The sequence below is a fragment of the Staurois parvus genome, unplaced genomic scaffold, assembly GCF_062004578.1.
Source record: "Staurois parvus isolate SC_StPar_1 unplaced genomic scaffold, SC_StPar_1.0 ptg000165l, whole genome shotgun sequence".
Taxonomy (NCBI): Eukaryota; Metazoa; Chordata; class Amphibia; order Anura; family Ranidae; genus Staurois; species Staurois parvus.
Genome location: NW_028317961.1, coordinates 11367477 through 11392148, shown reverse-complemented (window position 1 = coordinate 11392148; position 24672 = coordinate 11367477). Strand labels below are relative to the sequence as shown.

General features: G+C 41.1%; 1 protein-coding gene across 2 annotated transcripts in view; it reads right to left on the bottom strand.

Moving 5' to 3' along the window:
• PDE7B (phosphodiesterase 7B) overlaps positions 1-24672 on the bottom strand; it is a 460575-nt gene that overhangs the window by 37545 nt on the left and 398358 nt on the right. For both annotated transcript variants that reach the window (XM_089676206.1, XM_089676205.1), the window contains one exon: positions 2078-2229. In XM_089676206.1, the coding sequence (XP_089532332.1) occupies positions 2078-2229 (152 nt within the window). The remainder of the gene's footprint in view (positions 1-2077; positions 2230-24672) is intronic.

The window sequence follows — 24672 nt, the reverse complement described above, 5'->3', positions numbered from 1 at the left end:
CATCTGTTGGAAGGGTCACTGGCACATCTATGCAACGCAGGCAATCGGTTTTGCTTAACCTCCTGTGGTTGAATGCAACTCTCACAAGCTCCTCTAAAAACCTGACAAGACTTCACAGACCTCATTTAATATAAATGATGTAGGGAAATCGAGGCTGGTAGATGCTATCTTTGCTTTGCCCAAATTTTCACCCAAGATCATTTATTAATCTCAAGGTTGAGTGTTTCATTATTCCTTAATTTTAATTTTCTCTTCACAAGACTTTGAACACTACTATCTAAGAATTCCTTTCAGATTATATTAAGAACCTCATGATTTATAAATAAGCATTTAAAGTATTAGCAAACTCTCTTTATGCACTTGTACCTACAGGTAAATGTACAATATGGCTTACTTGTAGGTACAATGAATGAATCTAGTATACATGCACCATTTAGGAGATATTCACAATTTCGGCAGCCGATGATATCACATGCACTGTGTGTTCTGCATTGAGGGCACATTGTCAATTCAAAGTGCAATTGTGACTCCCATGGGCATGGGTGGGACTGACGTCACTGAGGCCTAGTCATTCAAGTGGTCGGGACATGCATACTTGTAAGACTGGATGAAGATGGAAGCCCTGGTAACAGGGACAGTGTGCCTATAGAGGGCTTCATTTGAAAGGTAAGTCAGCCATGAGGTGTTAGTTTGTGGTGCATATACTAACATGTTATGGCCCTAACCTGCGGAGGTCGGCTGATTTTTTTGTTTTTCTGACTTTGCTTCCATTTTAACCAATGAGATATGTAGTATGCATAATACACAAAGCCCAGTAGCATCCAAAGATATAGTTGCACTAATGTATTCACAAGTGTCCCATTTGATATACTCAAGAGAGGGACTAGTAATCACAAATCTGATACCCACTTGTGTATTTTTAGGTCTTCTTATTAATAATGATGATGACAATAAGTAAGGCTCAAGGGTAATATTTTACATAATGTTCTTTTATGTAAAACACATTTTAGTTTATATGATACATAATACTTTCTTATAGTTCTCTTTTTTTAAAGATCAGAAATTATTTTTAATAACTGGATACAGAATAAATGTTGGGATGTTTAGGCCTGGTTTACACTTTTGTCAGGAAGGCAGGGTAGTGGTGTTAAAACTAGGAGGTTGAACTGCGGTTTTGCTATCCCTGGCTGCCACCCTTAACCCAACACAGCAGCCAGAGGGGGGTCATACATACAGTAATGATACCCCCTGTTGTGTTTGGTGGGCAGTATCACCACCAAATCCTACCCATTCAAGTGAATAGGGCTGCACCCAACTGCCCTCAAACTGCATGGAATGCACATGGTTGTATTGTGATGGTGTGTGCTTATGGGCTTGAAACTGGCAGTACGGAGTCGATATATCTCTTCCCAGCCCCCTGAAAAGTGGTCCACTGTGGATAGCGCTTCAGTGAGGTGGCAAGGGCTGCCACAAGTGTACTCGAGCCCTTACTGAGAAAGAAGTCTTGTCTATTGCTGAGACCTAGTAGGTTTAGATTTTGCACTACAGCTCATGTGAGAGCTATATGCCCTGTTCACACCTTTTTCATTGGAATGCACTTCAGTGCATGTGCACTGCTTAGCCATTGTTTTTAAAGGTGATAGTTTACGATTGTGTGCTGTGTTGACATGCATTGGCCAAAAAGGTGCAGGTCCATTTTTAAGTGCACTGACACATTGGTATTATTGTTGGCAATGGGAGAGCATGAAAATGCATGTTACAACCAGTCTGTCATGCTTCCAGAGCATGGTAATCAACTCCTCCCATAACAACATCAACTATACTCAACATTTCATTGTCTGACAATATCCATGCGCAGAACACATGTAAATGCACATTAAAATTGTACATAAAAATGATAATAAACATACACATGAAAAGGTGTGAACTCCTTATTAAGCATACTATGAAGATTATAAATGCTAGACAGCACAGATCAAAAAGTGATGTTAGTGAAAACATGTATTATACTAATAATCCTTTAGCAAAGGCTTGATTATTAGTACTGTGTGTAAAAAGGTAGTTTATTTAAGCTTACCCGTGCCTGACCAAGATAGTCTTCATCCAATAAGTGCAGGGAGGCTTGAGGCACAATTCCTCGTAGAAGCCTTGATGCATGAAAATATCTCTGAAAGCTCAAAAGTCGCTTTACTTTTTTCTTAGTGCCAATTTCCCCTGAGTGTGCTGTATCTGCAAATTTTTCACACAAGAAAAAGAAATCTCAAGGAATAGAAATCACTATATCTCAAATTTTAAACTAATCTGATACATTCAAAATTAAATTTATATAACGTAATAGGGTGTTGTTCAAAGCAGGTTACTTCAGAAGCAACGAACAAAACAAGCAACATCATTCAAATACAATGTCTAGATTAATTTTGCACAGTCTATTAAGGACATAATTGGTGTGCTACTATTTTAATGTACAAATGATTACCTAGTATATAAATCTTTGGCATTTAACAGTGCCTAAAAATCTGTACATATCACCCCCTTATCTCTAGTACAACTAAAGTACCAAATCCAGTTACGTTGTGATACACAAGCCTCATAAAGTAAACAAGAAACTTTCTTTAACTTCCCTGATTGAGCTAAATCTTCCTTCATTGTGTCCTTCATGTCTCATGTGCTCCTCCTCTCAGACACTGCAGTTCACAGTGGGTGGGTTTCAGCAACAGAAGCAGTGCTGTCAATCCAGAAAGCTGTGGGCAAGACTAGGTGTGGCTATCTGCTGACTAATAAGCAACAATGATGATAGACATGCCCCCTGCAACATTTTTTTCATCCCACCACAAAACAAGTGAGTGCAGCATACATAACAGAGTGGCAACTCTGCTCTGAATTCAGGAGCAGTGCAGCATTGTTGCCACACCATCCCAGGAAGCGACATTAACTGGCAGGCTGAACAGTTATTTGTGAAACCTTGAAGGGGGACTAAAAGGAAACTGTAAGTGCAGATGCTTAAGTACTTAAGCATTTTTTTTGAAATGAAAGGAAATAGTTTCACTTTAGGTGCAGCCTCTCTAGCATTAAAGGAAGACTATGATGGTTTTTGATCAGCTTTATTTTAATTTCTTTGAGTTTTTAAGCTGACTTTATTTTTTAAGTATTTGTATATATCAGTGGTATCCAAATGTTGGCTGGATATGGCCCTTTGCTTGCCTTCATCCGGCCCTTGGGGCACTATTCCAACCACTAATATTAGACACTATTCTGCCAAATGACATTAACAATGGGGCACCATTTCTTCCACTGACATAAGGATGGGGAATTATTCCTCCTTTTAATAGTTTATTAGTTTCCATTCCCGCTGGCCACAGTCCTGCCCCCCCTAAAGCCTGAAGGCCAATAAACTGGCCTAAACTTGGTTTAGAAAATTTGGAGACCCCTTGTATATAAAATTTAATGTGATGTACAAATAAATATTTTTCACACAGTACACCATGACATTCTGTTTGCAAAGCATGCTTGACCATCTAATTAAGTCCAGCACTAAACTCACATTTATAGTAATTCATGTCTACCTGATTTAAAAGAAAAACAAGCATCGAGCATAATTAATAACTAAAAAAAAACACAACACGTAAAGAAAAATGTATATTTCCTTTACAAAAGACTTTGAGGCCTATTGTCAATCTGTACTTTGTGATGCAAATTCTAGGGTTAAATGTATACAGAGAATGCAGTGGATGTAATTTACATTCGGATTTTGAGTTAGAGTGATGCCTAACGTTTTGAAGTAAAATATAATGTATTAAAGTTCAATCAAGTATTCCTATCCAACCTTTCTATCTCTGTGCATTCCTTGACTCAGATGTTCATGGGAGCAATGTGCCTAATGTTCACCGCAGAGAAAACAGTTTTTTTGGGCAAACATAACTATTCACACTTATTGATGCTCATTTAATTAGTACTAGATGAACTTGATTTTTCTTTAAAACTTTAAGTGAGTTCCAGGTTTACTAAAGTGTCAGTGGGGTTGATTTACTAAAACTGGAAAATGAAAAATCTGGTGCAACTTCCAGGTTTTTTTGTCAAAGCTTAATTGAACAAGCTGAAGTTAGATGCTGATTTGCTACCATGCACAGCTGTACCAGATTTTGCCCTCTCCAGTTTTAGTAAATCAGCCCCAATGTGTATTCACATAAAAGTTAATTGCGGAATACACATCTCTCCATGGTGCACTTATTTGCACACTAAACCTGGAAGCCCCTAAGTACTGTGTACTCAGCTACATATGGATACAGTTACTTAGGACATGCTCAACCATTGTTCTGTGGGTCACTAGCACTGATAATGAAAAAAAAGACTTTATGAAGCTAAAAACATTTAGTTTTGGATAAAGTGGAGAGGGACTGGAATTCCTTTGGGTCTTTATCTGCTATCTGGGGCTCCATTGAAGAGGATTTTCCCTTACTTTCTGTTCAGGTGATAGTGCTTTACCGGATAGGAGAAGGAAACAATGCAACATGGACACATACAGAAACACAAATATGATAGGGGTTCTAGCCTTCCCTTACTCTTAAATAATAGTTTTTTAATTCTGTCTCTGTTGCTGTTGGAGAGTTCACCTCACTTATTGTCTGGTAAAACATCAGCACGGAAACACATTGTAATAATTTGTAGTTTATTGTGATTTAGTTAAAAGCCATGAATAATTTCTATTGCTTGTAAATAATTTGTGTGCAGTAATTGCGTAAAAATTACACATAAGTTTCTTTACGCAATTGATGGTACTCACTCATGGGGTCTGACTAATACTTTGTACAATGGCAGCACAACACTCTTTATTGCATCACTTCTTATTTAGGGTGGTATTTTAGGCATGAAAGTAGATTACAAAGACATCACTTTAATTTATTAAGGGGTAGAACATACAATTACATAAAAGCAGATTATTGTGCCAATGCAAGTTTGAAGATAATGCTCAGATTCAATTAAGCTTTTAGACAAAGCGTCAGTGGCTGAAACAACATGAAAGCAGCTCCATTCCAGGATTTTCCGGCAATGACGTCTTCCTTGATGAGGAACTTTAAGTGTAATGGAAACTATAGCTGTGTTAATCTTTCTCCATTGACAATGATGTACCTAAGGTCAAGCCATTGTTGCGATTCAATTCAAACAAACGGTTTACGAAGCATCTAAACCAAAAAGCAAAAATTTTATATATTGCAGCTTACCAAATTGCTAAAGCTGGCCATACATGGGTCAGTTTTTTAGTTCAACCAGTGGGTTAAAAGAGAAAAACTGACTTAGGGACTCAGTGGCATTACTTGCTCCACATTCCTTCATTTCCTTTCCTGTTCTCTACCACTCCCCCCCCCCCTTTTTTTTCTTATTTTCTTTACCTTTGGCATTCCAACATGTCTGTAAGGGCCAGAAGGCTGTGGCTTGGCCGCCCTGGGTTTGCTTCTCCCTTGAACGAGGGGCAGACAATATTTTTAGGAGAATCACACAGTTTATCTATTCTTTGAGATAAGGGCGTTTGGGGACTCCCCAGCGGGTTCACCCACCCTGCCAATTCTCATTTATTCTGTTTTGTGTTCGCCAAAAACTCAGGAAACCAATTTTTGTTTGTATATTTTATTGGAATGTAGCACTTACATGTGCTTTTATGCAGCTTATAATGTCTGTCTGTGGAGCTCATTACCTAATTATGGTACTTGTGCATTCTTGTACCTTGGTATTGTCAAAATATTAATGCAAATATTGGAAACGAAAACTGACTCGATTTCCCTGTCCACACACTCGATGTAGATGGGGGAATCCTCTCTGCTGAGTCATTGGGGTAGAGTTACTAAAATTGGTGCACTCAGAATCTGGTGCAGCTCTACATGGTAGCCAATCAGCTTCTAATGTCAGCTTGTTCAAGTAAGCTTTGGCAATAAAACCTGGAACCTGATTGATTTCTATGAACCAGATTTTGCACTGTTCAGTTTTAGTAAACAACTCCCATTGTATTCTGACAGTGAGGAGATTTTCCTGCTCTCAGAATTCACAGATCAATGCTGCAGTCTATAGCGTGCAGCGCTGATTGAGCAAAAAAAAATACCAAGAGGGCAGTTGAACAGAAGTCGATCAGTAGAGTAACTGTTCAATCACAGTGGCTGGTCCCTGAACTGGCCGAATTTCAATCCATGTATTGCTAGCTTAAATGTTCTGGTTCTACTAAATTATATTAGTAGGCAGTTTTAAAGTGTTTCTAAACCCAAAAACAAAAATGTATTAAATGCAGCTTAAAAGCCCTTAGATGAAGTAAATACCCGAAGTTTATGTATTGTTATAATAATCTTTTGCCAATATTTATGTCAGTGCAAATTAAAAAAAAATAAGAGAAAGTACCAAACTGTTCTGAAACATCCAGTTTTAACACATTTAGTACATTTGCTGCTTTCCAGTGGCATAAACATTTCCACTATTTTGTCTGGGTTGAATTGTTTAGCTTTACCTGACGTCTACTTCTTTCCTGCTGTCTTATGTCTCTTCCTTATGCTAGATGTTTACTGGCTGAAACATTACTGTTGTCCACTTTTTGACTTGCAAGCCTGAGCTTCAATTAAATAAAAACGTTTTCTTGTGAGAAATATCTAGCCATAAAAATATCATTGTACCAAAGCTGGCAAAGACTTCAAAGGCTCTAAAACGCTGGAGCGGGACTTGGGTCGCCTTTGTTTACATTGCAGCACACTCTGTTCACTGCCACAGCCAAAGCACAAAATATTCTTAATTCAAGTCAAACAAAAGACAATTGCCTTTTTGATTTATGAAAAAATTACACTGAAATAAATACAGAACTGAATCTGGATAAAAGCTTTGTCTCATTATTTATCATGTGCATAATACAAAACAAATAGCTTAAATAGCTTAAAGAGGATCTTCACCCTCCAAAGAAAAATTAAAAGTCAACAGCTAAAAAAATACTGTAGCTGCTGACTTTTAATAAAAAGACACTTACCTGTCCAGGGATCCAGAACTGTCCTTACCTGGGCTGGTTCTTTACTGGTCTACGAGGCCAGGCACCGGCATTGTTTACTATGGGAAGCTGGCTGTGACTCCTTGCAGCTTTTTTAGCCATCATCCCAATGCATATGGGCATATGTGCTTTGTGAATGGTCCTGCAGCCTTCTGGGACCTGTAACATATCCAAGAAGGCTGTAGGCAAAGAAAGGGGTGGCTGAATTTCTGCTTGGATCTCCTAGGTGCGGGAAGTGGGAACCTATCAACACTAGGTACTTGTTCCCCCACAAAAAAATGTGCCAAATGTAGTAAAGGAGAAGGGGGGGGGGAGGACATAAAGCAGAACTTCCCCATTGGGGTGAAGTTCCGCTTTAAAGAGTAATTCCAATCAACCAGTGAACTACTAATGTTATCAAGCCATTTTTTTTCAACAGAGAGAGGAATTGATTGGGTAACACGGGGCTTTTCTGTGTTTCGTTGGGGCGATATCCCATCACTTTCTGTCCAAGTGACACAACAGGAAATGAGAGGCATTCTCTCTAAAGTCAGAGGAAATCTCTTACACATCAAAAGAACAGTTATCTTCACTGGAAGATTACCCTCACCTTGTATTTCAAAGACAACTGTAAAATGTCATGTTTTTAATAAAAACACCAAAAATGCAGCGCTTGAGCATGTAGTAAGAAGAAATTAGCGTATGCACATCCGGATTAAAAGAAATACATTAAAGGTATAACATGCACCAACTTAAACGCACAAATTAATGCAAACAATGGACGGGTAAGTATTAATGATTCATCCGACCAAAACAAAGTGCATATAGTGATAGGGATGTTAGAGTCATTAGAAGTACATCCGTGTATCAATCAAATTCGTGACTTCTGTGATAGGAGAATAGCTGCAAAACGCACTAACCAGATAGCGCAGGAAAAAGCGCATTGGAGTATAATGACCTACTCCCGGTCACAGCCCAAAGATCATCAGCGAAGGGACCTCAGGAACACCTTTGCATCAATCATGCCGTCTCCTACCACGTGTTTTTAATGCTTACTGTCTACCTCACAGTAGTCTTAAAGACAAATAGGATTCTATGAATCAGGGACTCAAACAGCAAAAGGAGCCTGGCAGAGGTTCTACCCCTTTCCCACTTTATCCAGCACTTCCATCCAAAACAGTTTTGACTTTTGATATGCTATGAATTCTACATAATCCGTTGCAATCAGATTATAGAAAGATCATCAATGTAATATGGGTGAGACATTCCTTATTCCTGACTCTCAAGACTGAGTAATTTTCTTTTCTACATAATATATCACACATCAGATTCTAATTTAAAATGTGGCTTGTATGTTTGGGAATGCCTTGCTTGTAGTGCAAACAAGGACATAAAAAATGTTCCAATATCAAAGGCTACCAACTAATGGCAGTAAGATGGACTGGTGTACGAAAGCAATATGTGGACCTGAGTAAGTAGTTTGTATTGTCTATATGCATTCTAAGTCTTCATTTGTAGGTTTGACCGGGGTTGCAGAACTCCAAAAAATGCAAAAGCAGGATAGTAATAAAAAAGGAATTGGTAAAATAACTAAAATATATGAATTTGATGGGAGTACCTACAATGGGGACAGATGATAGGCCATCCAGGACCTGACTATCTGAAATATTTTTCTGGGCTTCAGAAAGCTCGTAGAAATGTTGGGGACTGTTCCCATCCAAGCCATGATTTGTTTTCATTGTTACCCTTTAGTAGGTGAGCAGTGTAACTCACAAGTTCTGTTGATTAAAGCATAACATGAACAGACGGTGTAGTACAGCATGTTTTTTAATGAAAGATTATGGGGATGTTTAAGAGGACAGTTTGAAATTTGGAATTTTATTTTATGTTTGTTTTACTGTGTCTTCTCTGTTTATAAGTATTTGTTTTATACACTTTCTTTTCATTTTGTAGCACTGGCAGGGACATCTTTATTTCGTTTTATGATTTTCTTGACTTTTGGGCAAACATGTTCTATTATACCATGTAGTTGATAATACATGTTAATGTGACCCTATGAGGGTAAAATATATTCCAAATGGCAAGTCTTCTGTAATAGAAGAGTAGGGAAGAGCTTCTTGTCCCCCCTTTTTTAAAGGGGTAGTACACATGAAAAAAAAAGCATGGGGGTTAACCCTAGAAATCAAACTAGACCTTAATCCAGCATGCAGCCTGGGTGCCAGAAGAGGGAGCGAAGCAAATGTATGGCATACAAGTAAGTGCACCACACCGGGCCACGAAGGGTACCTTGCAAAGGGGGCAGTAAAAAGTAAACAATGTCCCCTGATGTAAACCCATCATCAATCACATCATACAGAAAGGTAAATCCAGCATCAACCACAATGACCCACTGTCTCAGTGTTTCCCTTTCGCCACCACAACCCATCACCTGATAATGCTGTCCCATTGCACTACTGCTGCTAAATGGCAGTCAAAATAACATGACCCAGGATCCTCACCTGGTTTGTGTACAAACAGAAGTCAGGGATTTGACTATCATTTAGTGGCAGTAGTCCAGTGGACAGTCAGTTGCCGCCATTGATGATGAATCTACATCACTGGACTGGGGGTCACTTGTGATTGAAGATCGATCATTGTTTACATTTTTTGATTAAATTACTTTTTCAGGGCGTGTAGTTATTTACATTTTAATTTTTGAGGGGAATAAGGGGTACTATTGTACTCTGTTCTTATTCACCTGCGGGAACGCCAGGATAATTGGGGTGCACCATTATACTAACGGGGGCTTTTACGTTCCTATTAGTTCCTCTACAAACCCTACCCACATCCTTATGGTGACCGAATGTGGAGAAGAGGCCCTTGTCCCCCAACACAAGGACAAGGTGCCTTGCAAGGAGGGATGGCTTGGCTACCATCCCCTTTGAAATGTATCTCCCAAAATTTGAAGGGCATGTGGCCTGATATGGTTCAGGAGAGGGAGGCCACACACTCACTGTCCTCCCTTTTTTGCCCCCCCCCACCCCCCAGACTGCATGATTGTTTCTAAAAGGATCCCTATGTCACTTTCACCCATTTTTTAAATGTCTCTTTTAAAGGTTCATATTGTACTGTTCCGCAAATTTACGTGCCACTTTAAGGTATCCCCCCAGTATGTTATTTGTGGAAGAAAAGGATTTGTGGTTTTGCAATGTTTATTAAAATTAAAAACAAAAATTGCATTGTTGCATGTTCCCCATGGCAGTTCCAAACTACCCATGCATTTTTAAAAAATACCTTGCAAATTAGCTCTAAAAAAGCCAGAAAAAAATAGTAGTTTTTGGCACCCACAGACGTCAGGGTTAGGATTTTTCATTAAGGGTTTGAGGACTTCCCATTGGGTTCACTGAACCCCCTGTGAAACCTGCTTTGCTCATCCTTTTGTAGAACTACTGTATTATACTCACTTGCAAGGACAGGCTGTGGAGCAGTACTACCATACAAACTTCAGCAAGATCAGTTACTGGATCCATTACACCACAAAAAGTAAGATTTAAATAGAGAGATTAAAGATTTTTTTATGTAAGTAGGGTGATATTAGGTGGCTATTTATGTTACAAATAATACAGTATAAGCTTTTGAAATGAGATAAAACTCAGTTTTGTAAAGTATCCTGGAGAACATGTTTAATGCACAGATTTCTCTGCTGGAGAGATGGGGTAATACAATGTGTCTTATCAAGGGACATGTTCCTCAAAATACCAGATTTACATAACTTCCAGGTGGTAGCAACTGCTAGCATATTCCCTCTACAGAAAAATGTGTGTTATCAAGTATGAATAGGTGGGAGAGCTCAAAGTTCCCACCAAGTTAGATTCAATGAAAATGAGATTCTCATGGTATGCGGTAACCTGTCTGACCCTTTGCACAACCTCGGACTGGAACTGGATATTACTAGATACAGCAGGCTGGATTCTGACTGTGCTAGGGTAATATTTATATCTGAATATACATCAACCGAAACTGCATGCCTGATGGGCTAATAAACCTTTTTTTCATCCCTGTTCTGGAAAGTAAAGCAACAAGTGTCTAAATTCAAAACAAATGTTCCTGATATCTGCTTATTTTTTTTAAAGGAAATAGTACAAGTTATTTAATGTTTCCCTGAAGACTAAATAACATGGAGGAATATATATGTTGCTTCATAGAGAGGCATCCAATAAAAACACATGTAAATAGTTTCATTAGTAGTGTACAGAGGTTGGTATTTCTACATAGTGGTTTGCACTGCTGCCTGGCAACACTAGGGTTGTTGGTTTGAATCTCAACTTTGACACTATCTCCATGGAGTTTGCATGTTCCCCCTATGCTTGTGTGGGTTTCCTCTGGGAACTCTAGTTTCCTCCACAGCAGAGACATGCTGGTAGGTTAATTAGCTCCTGTCTGAATTGGCTCTAGAATGTGTGTAGCCAGGGGTGTATTTACCACAAGGCAAACAAGGCATTTGCCTAGGGCAGCAGCATTTTTCAGGGGGGCAGCGCTGTCCCCTGAAAAAAGGAATGGAAGAAGGGACACACGCAGCATGCGGACCAGGTGGGATTTGAGAGAGGCTGCTTGATGGTGAATGCAGAGCTTGAGTCTTGTTCCCGGAGATGTCTGGAGCTGTGAAGGTGAGTGTCTTACCTCTTGCCGGGGTGGGGGGTTGCCCGGTGGTAGTGGAAGGCTCTTTCGGGTGGGGGGGCTGGGGTGTTGTTGGTCAATGTCCGCGGGGGGGAGCCATTTTTTGTGTTGCCTAAGGCAGCACGAAACCTAATACACCACTGTGTTAAGCCCGTTGTCCTAAACAGGGACTACTAGCCTCACTTTAGTTTTTGGCTGGGTGGTAGTCAGCCAGACTAATTGTGTAGATCTTTACCTGGTTTTTCCCAAAGCTTCAGTTGGGTTGTGATTTCTCACTGTCACAAGTAGGTGTCACTGGTGCCACTGGTCATAGTATGAGATTTCATAAACAAGACTTATGAATATTCTTATTTCCTTCAGCCAATCCAGTAGGAAGTTTAGGCCAGTGGTGTATGCTGTAGGAGGATTTTAATATTTGGGACAGGCCATCTGCTCGCTCTCTTCTCCTGGGCTGAGGCCTGGGGAGGTGCTGCTGGACTTGGCTCTTCTGTTAGGCCTGTTTTAGGTCTAATGTGTAGTGAAGTGGTTCTGAAGTTGTCCTGCCTTATTTGGAGAAAGTTGTGCCAAGGAGAAGATCCAGGGGAGGCTCTTGCTGGAGAGAGCCAGGAAGTAGGTTGGTCTCTTAGAAGGGCTTGGTGACTTACTTGGAGGATGCAGTAAAATTTGCGAATGTGCTTACTGTGTTGCCAAGTCAGCTTCAAGGTTCTGACACTGTAAAACTGGAGAATCTATAAGTGCTCTGCCTGATATCTCCCACCCTCAACCCTCACCTTGTTAACGTTTCTGCAATAAAACACTTAAAAGACAAAAGTGACTGTCGCTCAATATTCCTTCTCAGGTCATTTCTGGGTCATGTCATTTTAGCCATAGATTAAGCCTTGGGATGAAATGCTAGCCTGTCCCTGCCTCTGGAAGTGCCATCCGGCCTTTGGGGTGTCAGGAAGGGTACTTCATGTGTTTGTATAGTTCTGAGTTGGGACCTTAGACTGTAAGCTCAATGTTGCTGTAATTGTTGGTTGTCACATCAAAAATCTAAGGCATACCTATAGAAAGCACAAAGGGATCTATGACATCAAGTGGGTTCACAAGTAGTAGCTACTTCCTTCTATTTAGCAGTATATTTACAGCATATTCTGTCTAAATAAGGCAGCATGTGCCTTTCCCACACATCTATTTCAGCACGTCTTGCAGCTTAGTGAATTAAACCTATGATCTGCAAATATGGATCAGTTATATTTGACCACATACACTGATGTTAAAATCTGTGATGGGTCCACACACCTGAACCTGACCCTGAGAGATGTAAGGTACACTATGTTTAATAACAAATGTACAATATACTGAAATATTATATTGTGGTTGCTCTTTGCACTGCTAATATGTGTTAATTACAAATGAACTCAGTAAAAAGCATGGAGGTTATTAGCGAAATATAACATTTATTTACAGCTGCGGTTTCTCATTATAAGCCACTACAAATATAAATTAATTGAGAAGTCAGCCATATCAGGGGAAATGTCTCTGGGCATCTGTAATTTACATGCTGGCCTTGTTTAGAGTTTTTATTGATCCCCTGGCTATTGTAGCTGCCTTGATTTCCCCTGGCACAGTATGTAATTCAGATCTCTAGCTTTACAGGAAAAGTTTTGTATTCACAACGTGTCCACAAGGCAGCTCCCTGCTTCCTCGCAGACATGATTTCTGACAGTTGTGGATTTGTATAGCATGGTCTCAAATCACCATATTTCATGCAGTTCTCGTCTTGGAGACTTCATGACAGATTTACTGATTGGACTCAGTTCATTTACAATTTATTTCAGTTTTCTATACACAGCCAAAGGATAGCTCTAATGCTGCCACTGATATAGCTCTGACTATACAGTCTTCTGTGACAAGATGAACCCCTAGGAGATTACAGGGACAGTCTCCTTCAACAAGAAATGTTGACAACTTTGAAAGAAGCTTCAGATGCTTTTGGATATTCCTCTGGATACTTATCATTTGTGTAAGAATTGCTTCAACTGTCAATCTCAGTACCCTGGTTGAAATAATTTTATCTGAACGAATTATCTCTGAGGGTCCTATCATGTAGCATATACTTTTTTTAAATATAAAACTTCAACTATACACAACTGAACTGAAACCTACAGCAATCAGTCAAATATCAAAGGAAAGCTGTCAAGAGAAGAATGCTTTCACTGCTTTTGCTAACCTCCTGAAAATGTAGTAGACTGGATGTCATGCAGATGATTTGGCTTTACAGAATTTGTGCATTTTAGCACAAATCCTTTATTTGTTTGTGTCCTTTCAGTGTGTCCAAATAAGTAAATTAGAAGGGATGGGTCCTGTTCCAGTAGTCTGTGTTTCATACTCTAGACCAGTGGTCTCAAACTGTGGCCCTTTGCTTGTCTTTATCTGGCCATGGGGCACTATTACTCCAACTTATATGAGGAAAGAGTCCTCCCATTGACACCAACAATTGGCTATTATAATTACCACTGACACCAAGGAACTATTCCTCCAACTGACACCAAAAATGGGGAGTTATTTCCATTCACTATTCCTCCAACTGACATCGGCGATGGGGCATAGTCCCTGCCACTGACACCACTGATAGGGCACTACTCCCCCGCCTGACACCAATGATGAGGTATTGTTTGCTCCCAGGAAATTATCCACTCTGCGGCTCCCCTAAAGACTGAAGGACAGTAAGCTGGCCCTTTGTTTAGAAAGTTTGGAAACCCCCGCTCTAGACTGCAGCCTCACAGCAATATCTCTGCGTGCAGCTCATATTGTGCAGCAGTTAACTGATCACCACGATATGATGCTGTTAGGAGCATGAAGACAGTCTCTATACTGAGTGTATAGACTATGGGAACTGACATTTGCTTTTAAAGGTGTATTGGCCAAGGATGCCCTGGCCCTAGCTCTACTTCCTAGTAGGTTACTTTCCTTTAACAACCATGTGCATATGTCAAGTTATGCCTGTTCTGGGTTTCTGATTCAGTGTTTGGTGAAGGATAAGAAGCATGCAACTTTAATAGATCAGCAACAGGTTGGTTAAGGCCTTGCGCACACTGGGCGTTTAGCCCCTGGTGTATGAGGCTCCGGTGTTGAGCTGCAGGTGGAGGGCGCAAGTGCACTGTACAGCCCTGTTGGTGGCAGCCTGTCAAACTCTGTTAGAGGCTGACAGCTGCTATAGCTGCACTGGACTGGATGGTGCACCTAGTGTTACCTACACTTAAGGCAGTATGCTCCCAGGAGCGAATGCTCGGAACACAAGCAGTCTGTGTTCCGAGCATTAGTCCTGGGCACAGCAGTTGTCAGCCTCTCATAGTCTGACAGGCTGCCAGCAGTGGAGTTAGCTGGTGCACTTGTGCCCTCCACTTGCAGCTAAATGCTCGGCCATCATGCACCGGAGATAAACACCCACTGTGCATAAGGCCTAAAGAGAATCTATTCCTTTTTTTCTTTTAAAAGATCTGTTTATTAAAGTTTTTGTGAAAACAAACAGCACAAACAACAAAAACACCAACTTAAGTAGAACCCTCAAAGGGATTGTAAGAGAACAGTGATGACAAAAGCTGGAGTACATGCTAGGGCAGCACTTGCACTCATACAAGCGTGGCTCACAATAACATGAGACATAAATAACATTCAAGTATATGAGATAAACAAATGACAGCACAAAGAGGAAAGATATCCTTATACCAGAACAGACCATCCATCTATAAAAAGGTACTCGACCAGCCTACACTGTGGAAGAGGGTGAGACTGCCATGGGTGCTGCCAGCTACTTGGACCATACCCTGCCATATTCCTTTAGGCAACCACAATTAATGTAGGTATCCTTATATAATGGCAAGTTGGGATTTACTAGGTGTTTCCAAAAAGGATATAGATGGGGGCGTGGATTTTTTCAGTCATTGTAATAGCCTTCCTAGCATAAAAATGGACACTAACTAGCGTTCTCTCCACCACTGTCGGAATCGAATTCTCATCCAAACCTAACATACAAACACTCACAGTGGGCCTCAGAAAAGTGGGCATCACCGTATGGATTACCACCAGTACCTCTTCCCAGAAGCCGGCGATCGCAGGACAACTCCAAAAGATATTGGAGAAGTCTCCCGGAGAACGTCTGCACCTCCAGTAGTCCTGTGGATGCAACGGATCATCTTATAGAGTCCGTCTTATGATTAGGTGGTGTAGTAGGCCGTGCATCCAATTTTGAATTGGATAAGCCGATCTCGCTGTGAAACCAGTGTGTAAAAAGGGATATCCCAGAGGTCCTCCCAGCCATTATTGCCCAGGTCTGGAATGTACCGCAACCACCAGCCCTGAAGCCCCTCCATGTCAGGAAAGGACACTGTCAAAAGGTGAGCATATAAATTAGAGGTGGGTTACTTATCGCAGTCCTGTCTTAGGACTTGTTCCAGATCAGATTTTAGAACCCCTGGAGAGGTCTGCAGAAACCAGCTTTTGAAGGCGTGGGAGAGTTGCATGTATCAGAACGAGTAAGTAACCAGAACATTATAAACTGAGGAACACTGCGCCAAATGACATAGAGTGGGTTGCACCTTTACTTGTGATACTGTCTTTATCAGAGGCGGACTGACAACTCATGGGGCCCCTGGGCAATAGGGGATCATGGGGCCCCTGTGTCCTTGCCCAAACTCAAAAAGCCTATGAAAAAGGTACCAGGGGCATCTCATGGGGCCCCTACTGACCCCGGGCCCTCGGGCAGTGCCCGAGTTCCCAATTGGTCAGTCCGCCCCTGGTCTTTATCTTGTATTTGACCCAGGCACTTGGGAGAATCCATTACTTTGACCAGATAATCCTGTCCTATAAGACAGTGGTATGAAGACTGAAAAGAATGAAGATTCTCTGCAGTAATGAAAATAAAATCAAAGTAGAGAAATCAACTTCAGTTCTGATGCCATGAATAACATTTCACAGTACCCGTAGCTCAATTCCATATTTTGATTGTACCAAAACAACAGCAAAAGCTATTAAATAGCTATTAATTTGTAAAGTAAAATAACCTAGCAATTAATATATAAAGTGAACCCAAGCTATTGACATCTTTTGAAGTCATAATGGTATAATATGACTAATGATATTGGAGATTCTGGGCATGGGGACATATGTGGAAATCTTTTGGGAGTTCTGTAACTATAAAAAGGTATCCAAAACTCTGTTATAAGCAGTAAATTCTAAGATTTTTTTTTCTTACCAGTCACCTATTGTCTATTCTGCAGATACAACATTTTTAGAAAAAACAGTTTTGTGTTAAAGTCTAACTCTGGGAAAGTTTAAAGCAGGCAAAATTCTCTGGAAGACACTGGCTAATTTGTAAGGTAAATCTACGGGCTTGGAAAAATCCATATGTAAATGGATAGAAAACTGGCTAAAAGATCGTATTCAGAGAGTAGTGGTTAATGATTCGCACTCTGAATGGTCTGTGATTGTCAGTGGTGTACCCCTAGGTTCAGTGTTGGAACCCTTACTTTTTAATATATTTATAAACGATATAGGGTCTGAGAAAATACCATTTCAGTCTTTGCAGATGACACCAAGCTGTGCAGTGGAATAACGTCCTTACAGGATGTCTCCAACTTACAAGCCGACCTCAATGCACTTTTTAATTGGGCAACTATGTGGCAAACGGGATTTAATGTTGATAAATGTAAGGTTATGCACTTGGGGGCTAAGAATATGCATGCATCATACATACTAGGGGGGTGCAATTGGGGGAATCAATGGTGGAGAAGGATCTGGGAGTTCTGGTAGATCACAAGCTTAATAACGGCATGCAATGCCAAGCTGCGATTTCTAAAGTGAGCAAAATCCTCTCTTGTATTAATAGAGGTATAGACTCCAGAGAGAAAGATATAATTTTACCCCTGTGCAAATCATTAGTAAGACCTCATCTGGAATATGCCGTTCCATTTTAGGCACCGATTCACAAAAAGAACATTGGGAAACTTGAGAAAGTACAGAGAAGGGCAACTAAACTGATATGAAGCATGGAGGAGCTCAGCTATGAGGAAAACTTAGAGGAACTAACTGTATTCTCTCTTGAGAAGAGGAGATTAAGGGGGGATATGATCAACATGTATAAATACATCAGTGGTTCATGTAGTGAACTCGGTGTAGAGCTATTCACCCTGAGGTGATCACAGAGGACAAGGGGGCACTCTTTACGTCTGGGAGGAAAATAAATTTAATCTCCAAACATGGAAAGGTTTCTTCACAGTGAGAGCTGTGAAAATGTGGAATAGATTCCCTCAAGAGTTGGTTCTGGCCAGCTCAGTGGATTGCTTCAAAAAAGGCCTGGATTCTTTCTTAGATACACAGAATATAACTGGATACTAACATTTATAGGTAAAGTTGATCCAGGGAATATCCGATTGCCTCTTGTGGGATCAGGAAGGAATTTTTTTCCCAGCAGGTGCCAATTGGATAATGCTTTGCTGAGTTTTTTTTTTTGCCTTCCTCTGGATCAACTGTGGGTATAGGATTATAACTTTTTTTTTTCTATGGTTGAACTGGATGGACTTTTGTCTTTTTTCAGCCAGACTAACTATGTAACACCGCTTTCATGCAGGCATGTCCTGCAAATGAGTTAGCTTACATGTCAGACAAGGTCCAGCTCCTTCTGTACTTCCTGGCTGCTTTAGCTGCAAGCGCTGCAGGTCTCATAGCTCCTAGTGCTATGGTCACATCTCCACCAGTCCTTTCCTCCAGACCATTCACAAAGCACATGGCAGCAGGCTCCATTTTGTGTTCTGAGCCGGCACACACACTTGGGATCGCATAGATATTTTAATAAACATATGATATAAGTCACATTTGTGGTCCTACTCTTATGCATTTCAGCCCTGTGTGGGCCTTAATCATAGCAATGCTATATGTATGTATTTTTTTGTACTTTAGTTATCTTTATCTCATGTCTGCACAAATGTGGATCCTGAGGAAGCAGTTTAACACACGTCCATCCTTCACGCCAACAAAACTGTTCAGCTTTAATATATGATGTAATTGGAGTTACATTAGGTTTGTTTAAAAAATGGTGTTTTAACTGTTTAACTGTGTATGATTGTATTTTCCCGTTGCACACATTTGAAAGTTCCACTGTTTTCTTGGACTGACACCTTGCCATGATTGTATCCAGGGGGTAGGTGGGACCCTATTAAGTTTGGGTGCAATAATTGTTTGGGGCAGTGCCTCATTAAGGACTGTTTTGTCTTAGCTCACCTTACACACTAAATAGACTTTAGACAATGCTATCTGTAACTTTTATCCTGTTTAATAAATTATCTCTGCAATCCCAAGTGCATGTGCCCGGTTAACAACACAGTATTGGAGGAATGGCTATCAGGAGCCTACTGCGAGCATCGCAAACGTGCTCTGAAGTGTGAGATCATATCAGGCAGAGCGGTGGTGACTGTTGTGTTTCTGGATAGGCTCCATTTTGTGAATGGCCCAGAAAAGCAATAGGGAGAGATGGGACCGTAGTTCTGGGGTCTATGAGACCTAGAGTATTTACAGCTGTAGTCAAGAAGTACAGTAGGAGCTGAACTTCCTCCAGCATGTAAACTAACTGATTTGCAAGCTATAGAAATATTCCTGCATGACAGCAAGATTCTCCAAAGGAAGAAGAATGTTTGCCTGCATGAAGCCCGTGACAGTAATCCAGCCCAAAGTTAGGCTTTAAAAATATATAGCAAATCACCTCTCAATCAGAAGGAGAATAATTGTGCTACTGTAGCAATCCTCAGTCAGGGACTTAAGGTTTACATTCCAAATTTCCAGAGGGAGGAAATAAGTGCTTAAGAGAACTGTACATAACAGGTGAAAAAAAACTGAGAATGAAAACACAGCTTTGCCTGGCGTGACCCTAGCAAGGGAATGAAAGAGATGCAGGAGATGAATGATTGCAGCCTCTTGGAAACTACCAGTACACATGACTGATTTGCTTAAATAAAGAAACAAAAATGCCTCTTAAAGAGAGACAATGCAAAATTTAACAAACTGGTCTGTGGAAGAACGGCACCTAGGACAGCAAACTATTTGTAACAATGAAAATCATGCATTATAGATATGTTCAAAATCTGTTTGAAGTCATATGGCATTTAAAAACTGTTCTCTATACTTTCAAGTCCTTGTTCTACTATGATGATAAAGGTCACAGCTCAGCTGAGGATATCAAATGTCTGGTCTGAAATTTAAATTTGAATTTTTATTCAAAGCTGAACTTCAGGCAGATATAAAAAGACAATTTAGTCTAGTTAGACATCCATTAAACATCATTTATTGCAATTTTTATGTACAGCTAGAGCAGCCTTTTTCACCCAGGCTGACCAGGCACGTGGGGATGCTTTCAGGTTTCTTCAGGGGTGCCTAGGCAAAATGCCGAAAAATTACAGAAATATTGTATGCAAGGCAGTGGGTGGATGAAGCCTGCCTTTTAGTTACACAAAGACACAGGTTTGCATTGTGCACCATTACAACCTTCTAGTATCCTAATAACCAATGATGTTATCAGTTGATAAGGAGGATGTTGGGTGCCTGCACAGCATCACTGTTTGCCCCTCTCCTGCCCCTTTCCATCAGCACCGGGGTCACATTAGCTGAGTGAGGGAGAGAAACTGGGGACAAAGAGAAACGGAATTCTAATCAGTACCAGTGTGCTTGCTTTGGAAGAATAAATCATCTCTAATGTTGGGTGTCCAACGTGTGTGGATGTTGCTTCATTTTGTAGTTTTTTACATTTTAGAATGGGGTGACTCGAGATTGTATTATTTTAAAGCCTGCTTTGACTGAAAAAAGGAGGACTAAGCTAAAGCAGGGGTCTCCAAACATTTTAAACAAAAGGCCAGTTTACTGCCCTTCAAACTTTAGGGGGGGCAGACTGTGGACAGTGGAAGTTGAAAATGTCTTGGCATCGGTGGGAGTAAACAATGCCATAGGCTTGGTGGTCAGTGGGAGTAAAAAAAATGGTGTCAGTGGGAGGCATAGTGCTCAGCGTTGTTAGTGGGAGAATTAGTTCCCCTTCTCCGGTGTCAGTGGGAGGAATAGTACCCCATTGTTGGTGTCAGTGTCAGTGTAAGGAATAGTTCTCCATCTTTGGTGTTGGTGGAAGGAATAATGCCTCAAATGAGTGTAAGGAACAGTACCCCAAGAGCTGGATAAAGGCAAGCAAAGGGCCACATCTGGCCAGCGGAGACTCCTGCGCTAGAGGACATGTTAGGCTCACATAGTCCCCCTCACAGCAGCACACAGACTGGGATAGGGAGGGTCAGCACTTTGAGCCAATCAGTGCTCTACTGCTTTGCACAGTGCTGTCAGTCTAACACTTTGAACAAATCTGAAGGAGTGGAGAGCACAGAGATAATTTTATCGGCATACTGTATATTCTTCAATGTCCAATCAGTAGACTTAGGTGGATCACTAACCAAGTGAAACAGTGATGCTGTCTGGCAGGATGCCCTACATCACAAGATGAGTAGAAATAGAAAGATTTGGTTGGGAGAAGCAAGGAGTCCAGCTTTACTCATTGAATTATTTTGGGTCATCATTGCAGCAAGCGTACACACAGAGACGGACTCGACCCTCCATTTTGTTAAGAATTCTCCATGTCTCCCCTCATTCTCCCCATCCCTCTCTGAGAGCCACAGTGACATCTGGTCTGTGGGAGTGTTGGAAGTGTCACAGGCAGGCCAGAGCCCAGCAGGGAGCCCAGAGCTATACCAACTCTCTGAGCTGAGCGCCTGGCTGTCTAAGAAAGCTGTGCAATCTAGCACATCGTAAAAGATAACGCAAGCCTTCACAGGAGTTCAAAGACATTCCAGAGGAGCACGAACCAGATAACACTTTTAAAATCCATTTTTTCCCCTATGTCTCATATCTTGGAATATGAGAGACTTACATAAAAACCAGGCCTATCTTCAGATTGCCCACGAGAAGACAAACAGTTTGATAGGTCACACTCCCTGACTGGAATACCTAGGAAAGCAGAAAATTACATCTCTTGAACCATTCAGTGTATAATTTCATATTTCATATCTAATCATTCCTCAGATGCGCCTGCATATTAATCTACCCACAGGCGGAGTGTTACTTGTAACTAGGGAAAGTTATGAGCCAAAATATGAGCTATGAAAGATTTTGGCTCTAGTTTAGGTCTACGCCCAGACCTTCCCTCCCTAAACGGGGCATTGGTCCATGACTTCAGAGACACCCCCTGCTAGGGAACTACAAAATGGGCTGTCAGGCCTAAGAGAGTGAAGTTGAAGAATTCTCCCGTTTAACATCAGAACCAACTTGGGAGACAGCCCTTTTGCTCTGAAACTTGATCTGCAAACCCAAGGCTGATTGGCAAGTACTTTAACCCTTTAACCTCCTTTCTGTTACCTCTTTGCTGTGCTGTTGTTTTCTGTATATTTATATATATATTGGTTACATCTTTTTTCTGTAAATATTTTTATTGCACCCTTTTGACCTTTTAGTAATAAATCTTACTTTCGGAAAGTGTTGAACTGTTTCTAAATCTCGTTAGTGCAATTTACGATTTCCTGCCTCTGAAAGAGTGCTACTGTGTTTGTTTAACCCTCTGTATAACCGGTCTGCGGTGACAGTGTTATACAGACAATTATCTCAACCATCGTAGTGTTATTGCTGGTATTGTCGAGTTTCCTCTTTCTCTGTACAAAAAGGAGGTGGTGGCAGTGGGAAGGGTTAATTGCGTAATTAACCTGACCCAGTAACAATCGCTCCCAGGCTGCCGGTACATCGATTGTGGTCCAATTAGCTGGAAAATCGTTGTGCAGGGTGCAGCTGGGCGTGGCATTGTTACACACGTGACATCGCGGTTTTAGATTGGCTAGTCCTTCAGTCACAAGTTTGGTGAGAAGGTCAGGGGTCTGATGCTGCGTTCGTCACATATTATTATGACCTGATGTTGCTGTTGAAATGCTGCAGGTAGTTAGCTTACATGTGTAGCGCAGTCTGGATATATACACAAGTAAGACTTTGGAATGAGGTTCTTGGATATGCCACAGAAAACTAGCTACAGTTCTAGGCAAGATTTTGACCCTTTTTACATTTTGTATATCATTTATCTAGAAATTATTAAAATTTGTGTTTAGCAATCTTTCTCATTTTAATTGAATGCATATGACTTCCTGTGTCTATTTATACTACAAGGAGTATATTCTTCTGTTAGTAATATGTCTCTATAATTCATATGTTTGTGTTAATGGTGTCTTCAAGGTGAGCATAATGAATTATCTGAAGACTCCTGAATGACAGCTCAAAAACTTACCAAATCCAGTTACTATGGAATGCCTCATAAAGTAAACAAAAAAAAATGCCTTTACCTTCCCTAACTGAGCCAGATCCTCCTTCATTTGTGTCTCACCTGCCCCCCCTCCCAGACACTGCAGTTCATATGGAGAGGATTTCAGCAACAGAGGTAGTGCTGTCAATCTAGAAAGCAGTGGGCAGGACTAGGTGTAGCCAGGTTGTTGGCAGGGCCAGGTGATTGGTATCCAAGCGAGAAGAATGGAGCACAAAGTCCAACGGAGGGCTGTAATATTGTTTGGTTAAGTTGAAGATAACAGATAAAAACAGGAGCAAGAACCGCATTCACCAGCACTTGGTATTGTGTGTGCAGTAACAGTGACAAGTACTTGCTTGCTGGAAGTTTAGCAGAGTAAACCGCAGTATCCCTGACCTGTTCCTTCTCATCAGGAACCTTTTCCTGGGTCGAGTATGCTGTCCCTAACCAGCATGGATCCTGTCCCTACTCTATCCACTTTGCAACTGCACACCAACCACAGCAGGACACTGCTACTTATTAGCGTTGCCCACATCAAAGATGGCCACTGAGCTCATCCAGTGTTGCATTGTCCAGTTGGACCACTGTTTCCCCAGCAGCACCTACGGAAGCTGTGAAGGAACAATTTGTCCTCTCATCCTCCATCCCCTCTGTGCAGAAGTCTGCAAAACAGCGCCACCTACAGAGGGGAGGGTAAACTGCACCTGCATAAAAGGTTCTAACTGACAGGCTACAGGGGTGTAAATCAGCAGTGACAATGTTAGTAGTCACATCCTTCTGCAACACTTCATCCCACTCCAGTGCAAGCAGACACAACCTACACTAGAATGGTAACTCTGTACTGAATTCAGGAGCAGTGCAGCATTGTTACCACACCATCACAAGAAGCTTCATTAGGTGGATTTCATGGGCAGGCTCAACAGGTATTTTTGAAATCTTGCAAGAAAAAACTCTAAGTGCAGAAGCACTTATAAGAAAGTGCTGTAGCACATATTTTATAACAGGAGGCCATAACTCTACTTTAGAAAAATACATTTATTGGTGTATTAATGAACTGCATTCATTTGTGTCTTTTATATATGTCTGAAGTTTAACCTTAAAGCGGAACTCCACCCAGAAGGGGAAGTTCAACTTTAAGTCTTTGAACCCCGCTCCCCATTACAGATTGGCACCTTTGGGGAGCAGGTACCCGAATTTGACAGGTACCCGCTCCCACTTCTGCTGCAATCGCCTAGTCGATCGGAAGTGGAAGTTGTCCTCCCCGCCCCTCTCTCCCTAGTCTTCTGGTACACGTGACAGGTCCAAGAAGACTACGGGGCCATTCAAAAAGCACAGCAGTGTGCACCCGGCTGTGAAGCCACAAGCTGTCACAGGCGGGTGCCCACACTGAAGATACCGGCGCCAGGGAGAGAAGACAGCTGGTGAAAGCAGCAGTGGTGAGGACACCGCTGGACCGAGGGACAGGTAAGTGGCTGTATTTTAAAAGTCAGCAGCTACAGTATTTGTAGCTGCTCACTTTTATTTATTTATTTTTTTTAGGTGGAACTCCACTCTAACTTGAATGTGCATATTGCCAATGTCACAGGGGCTCAACATAGTCGGGTTGATTTACAAAAGGCAAATAGACTGTGCACTTACAAGGCGCACTCATTTTCCCCAGAGCTCAGTGAATGTGGTGAAG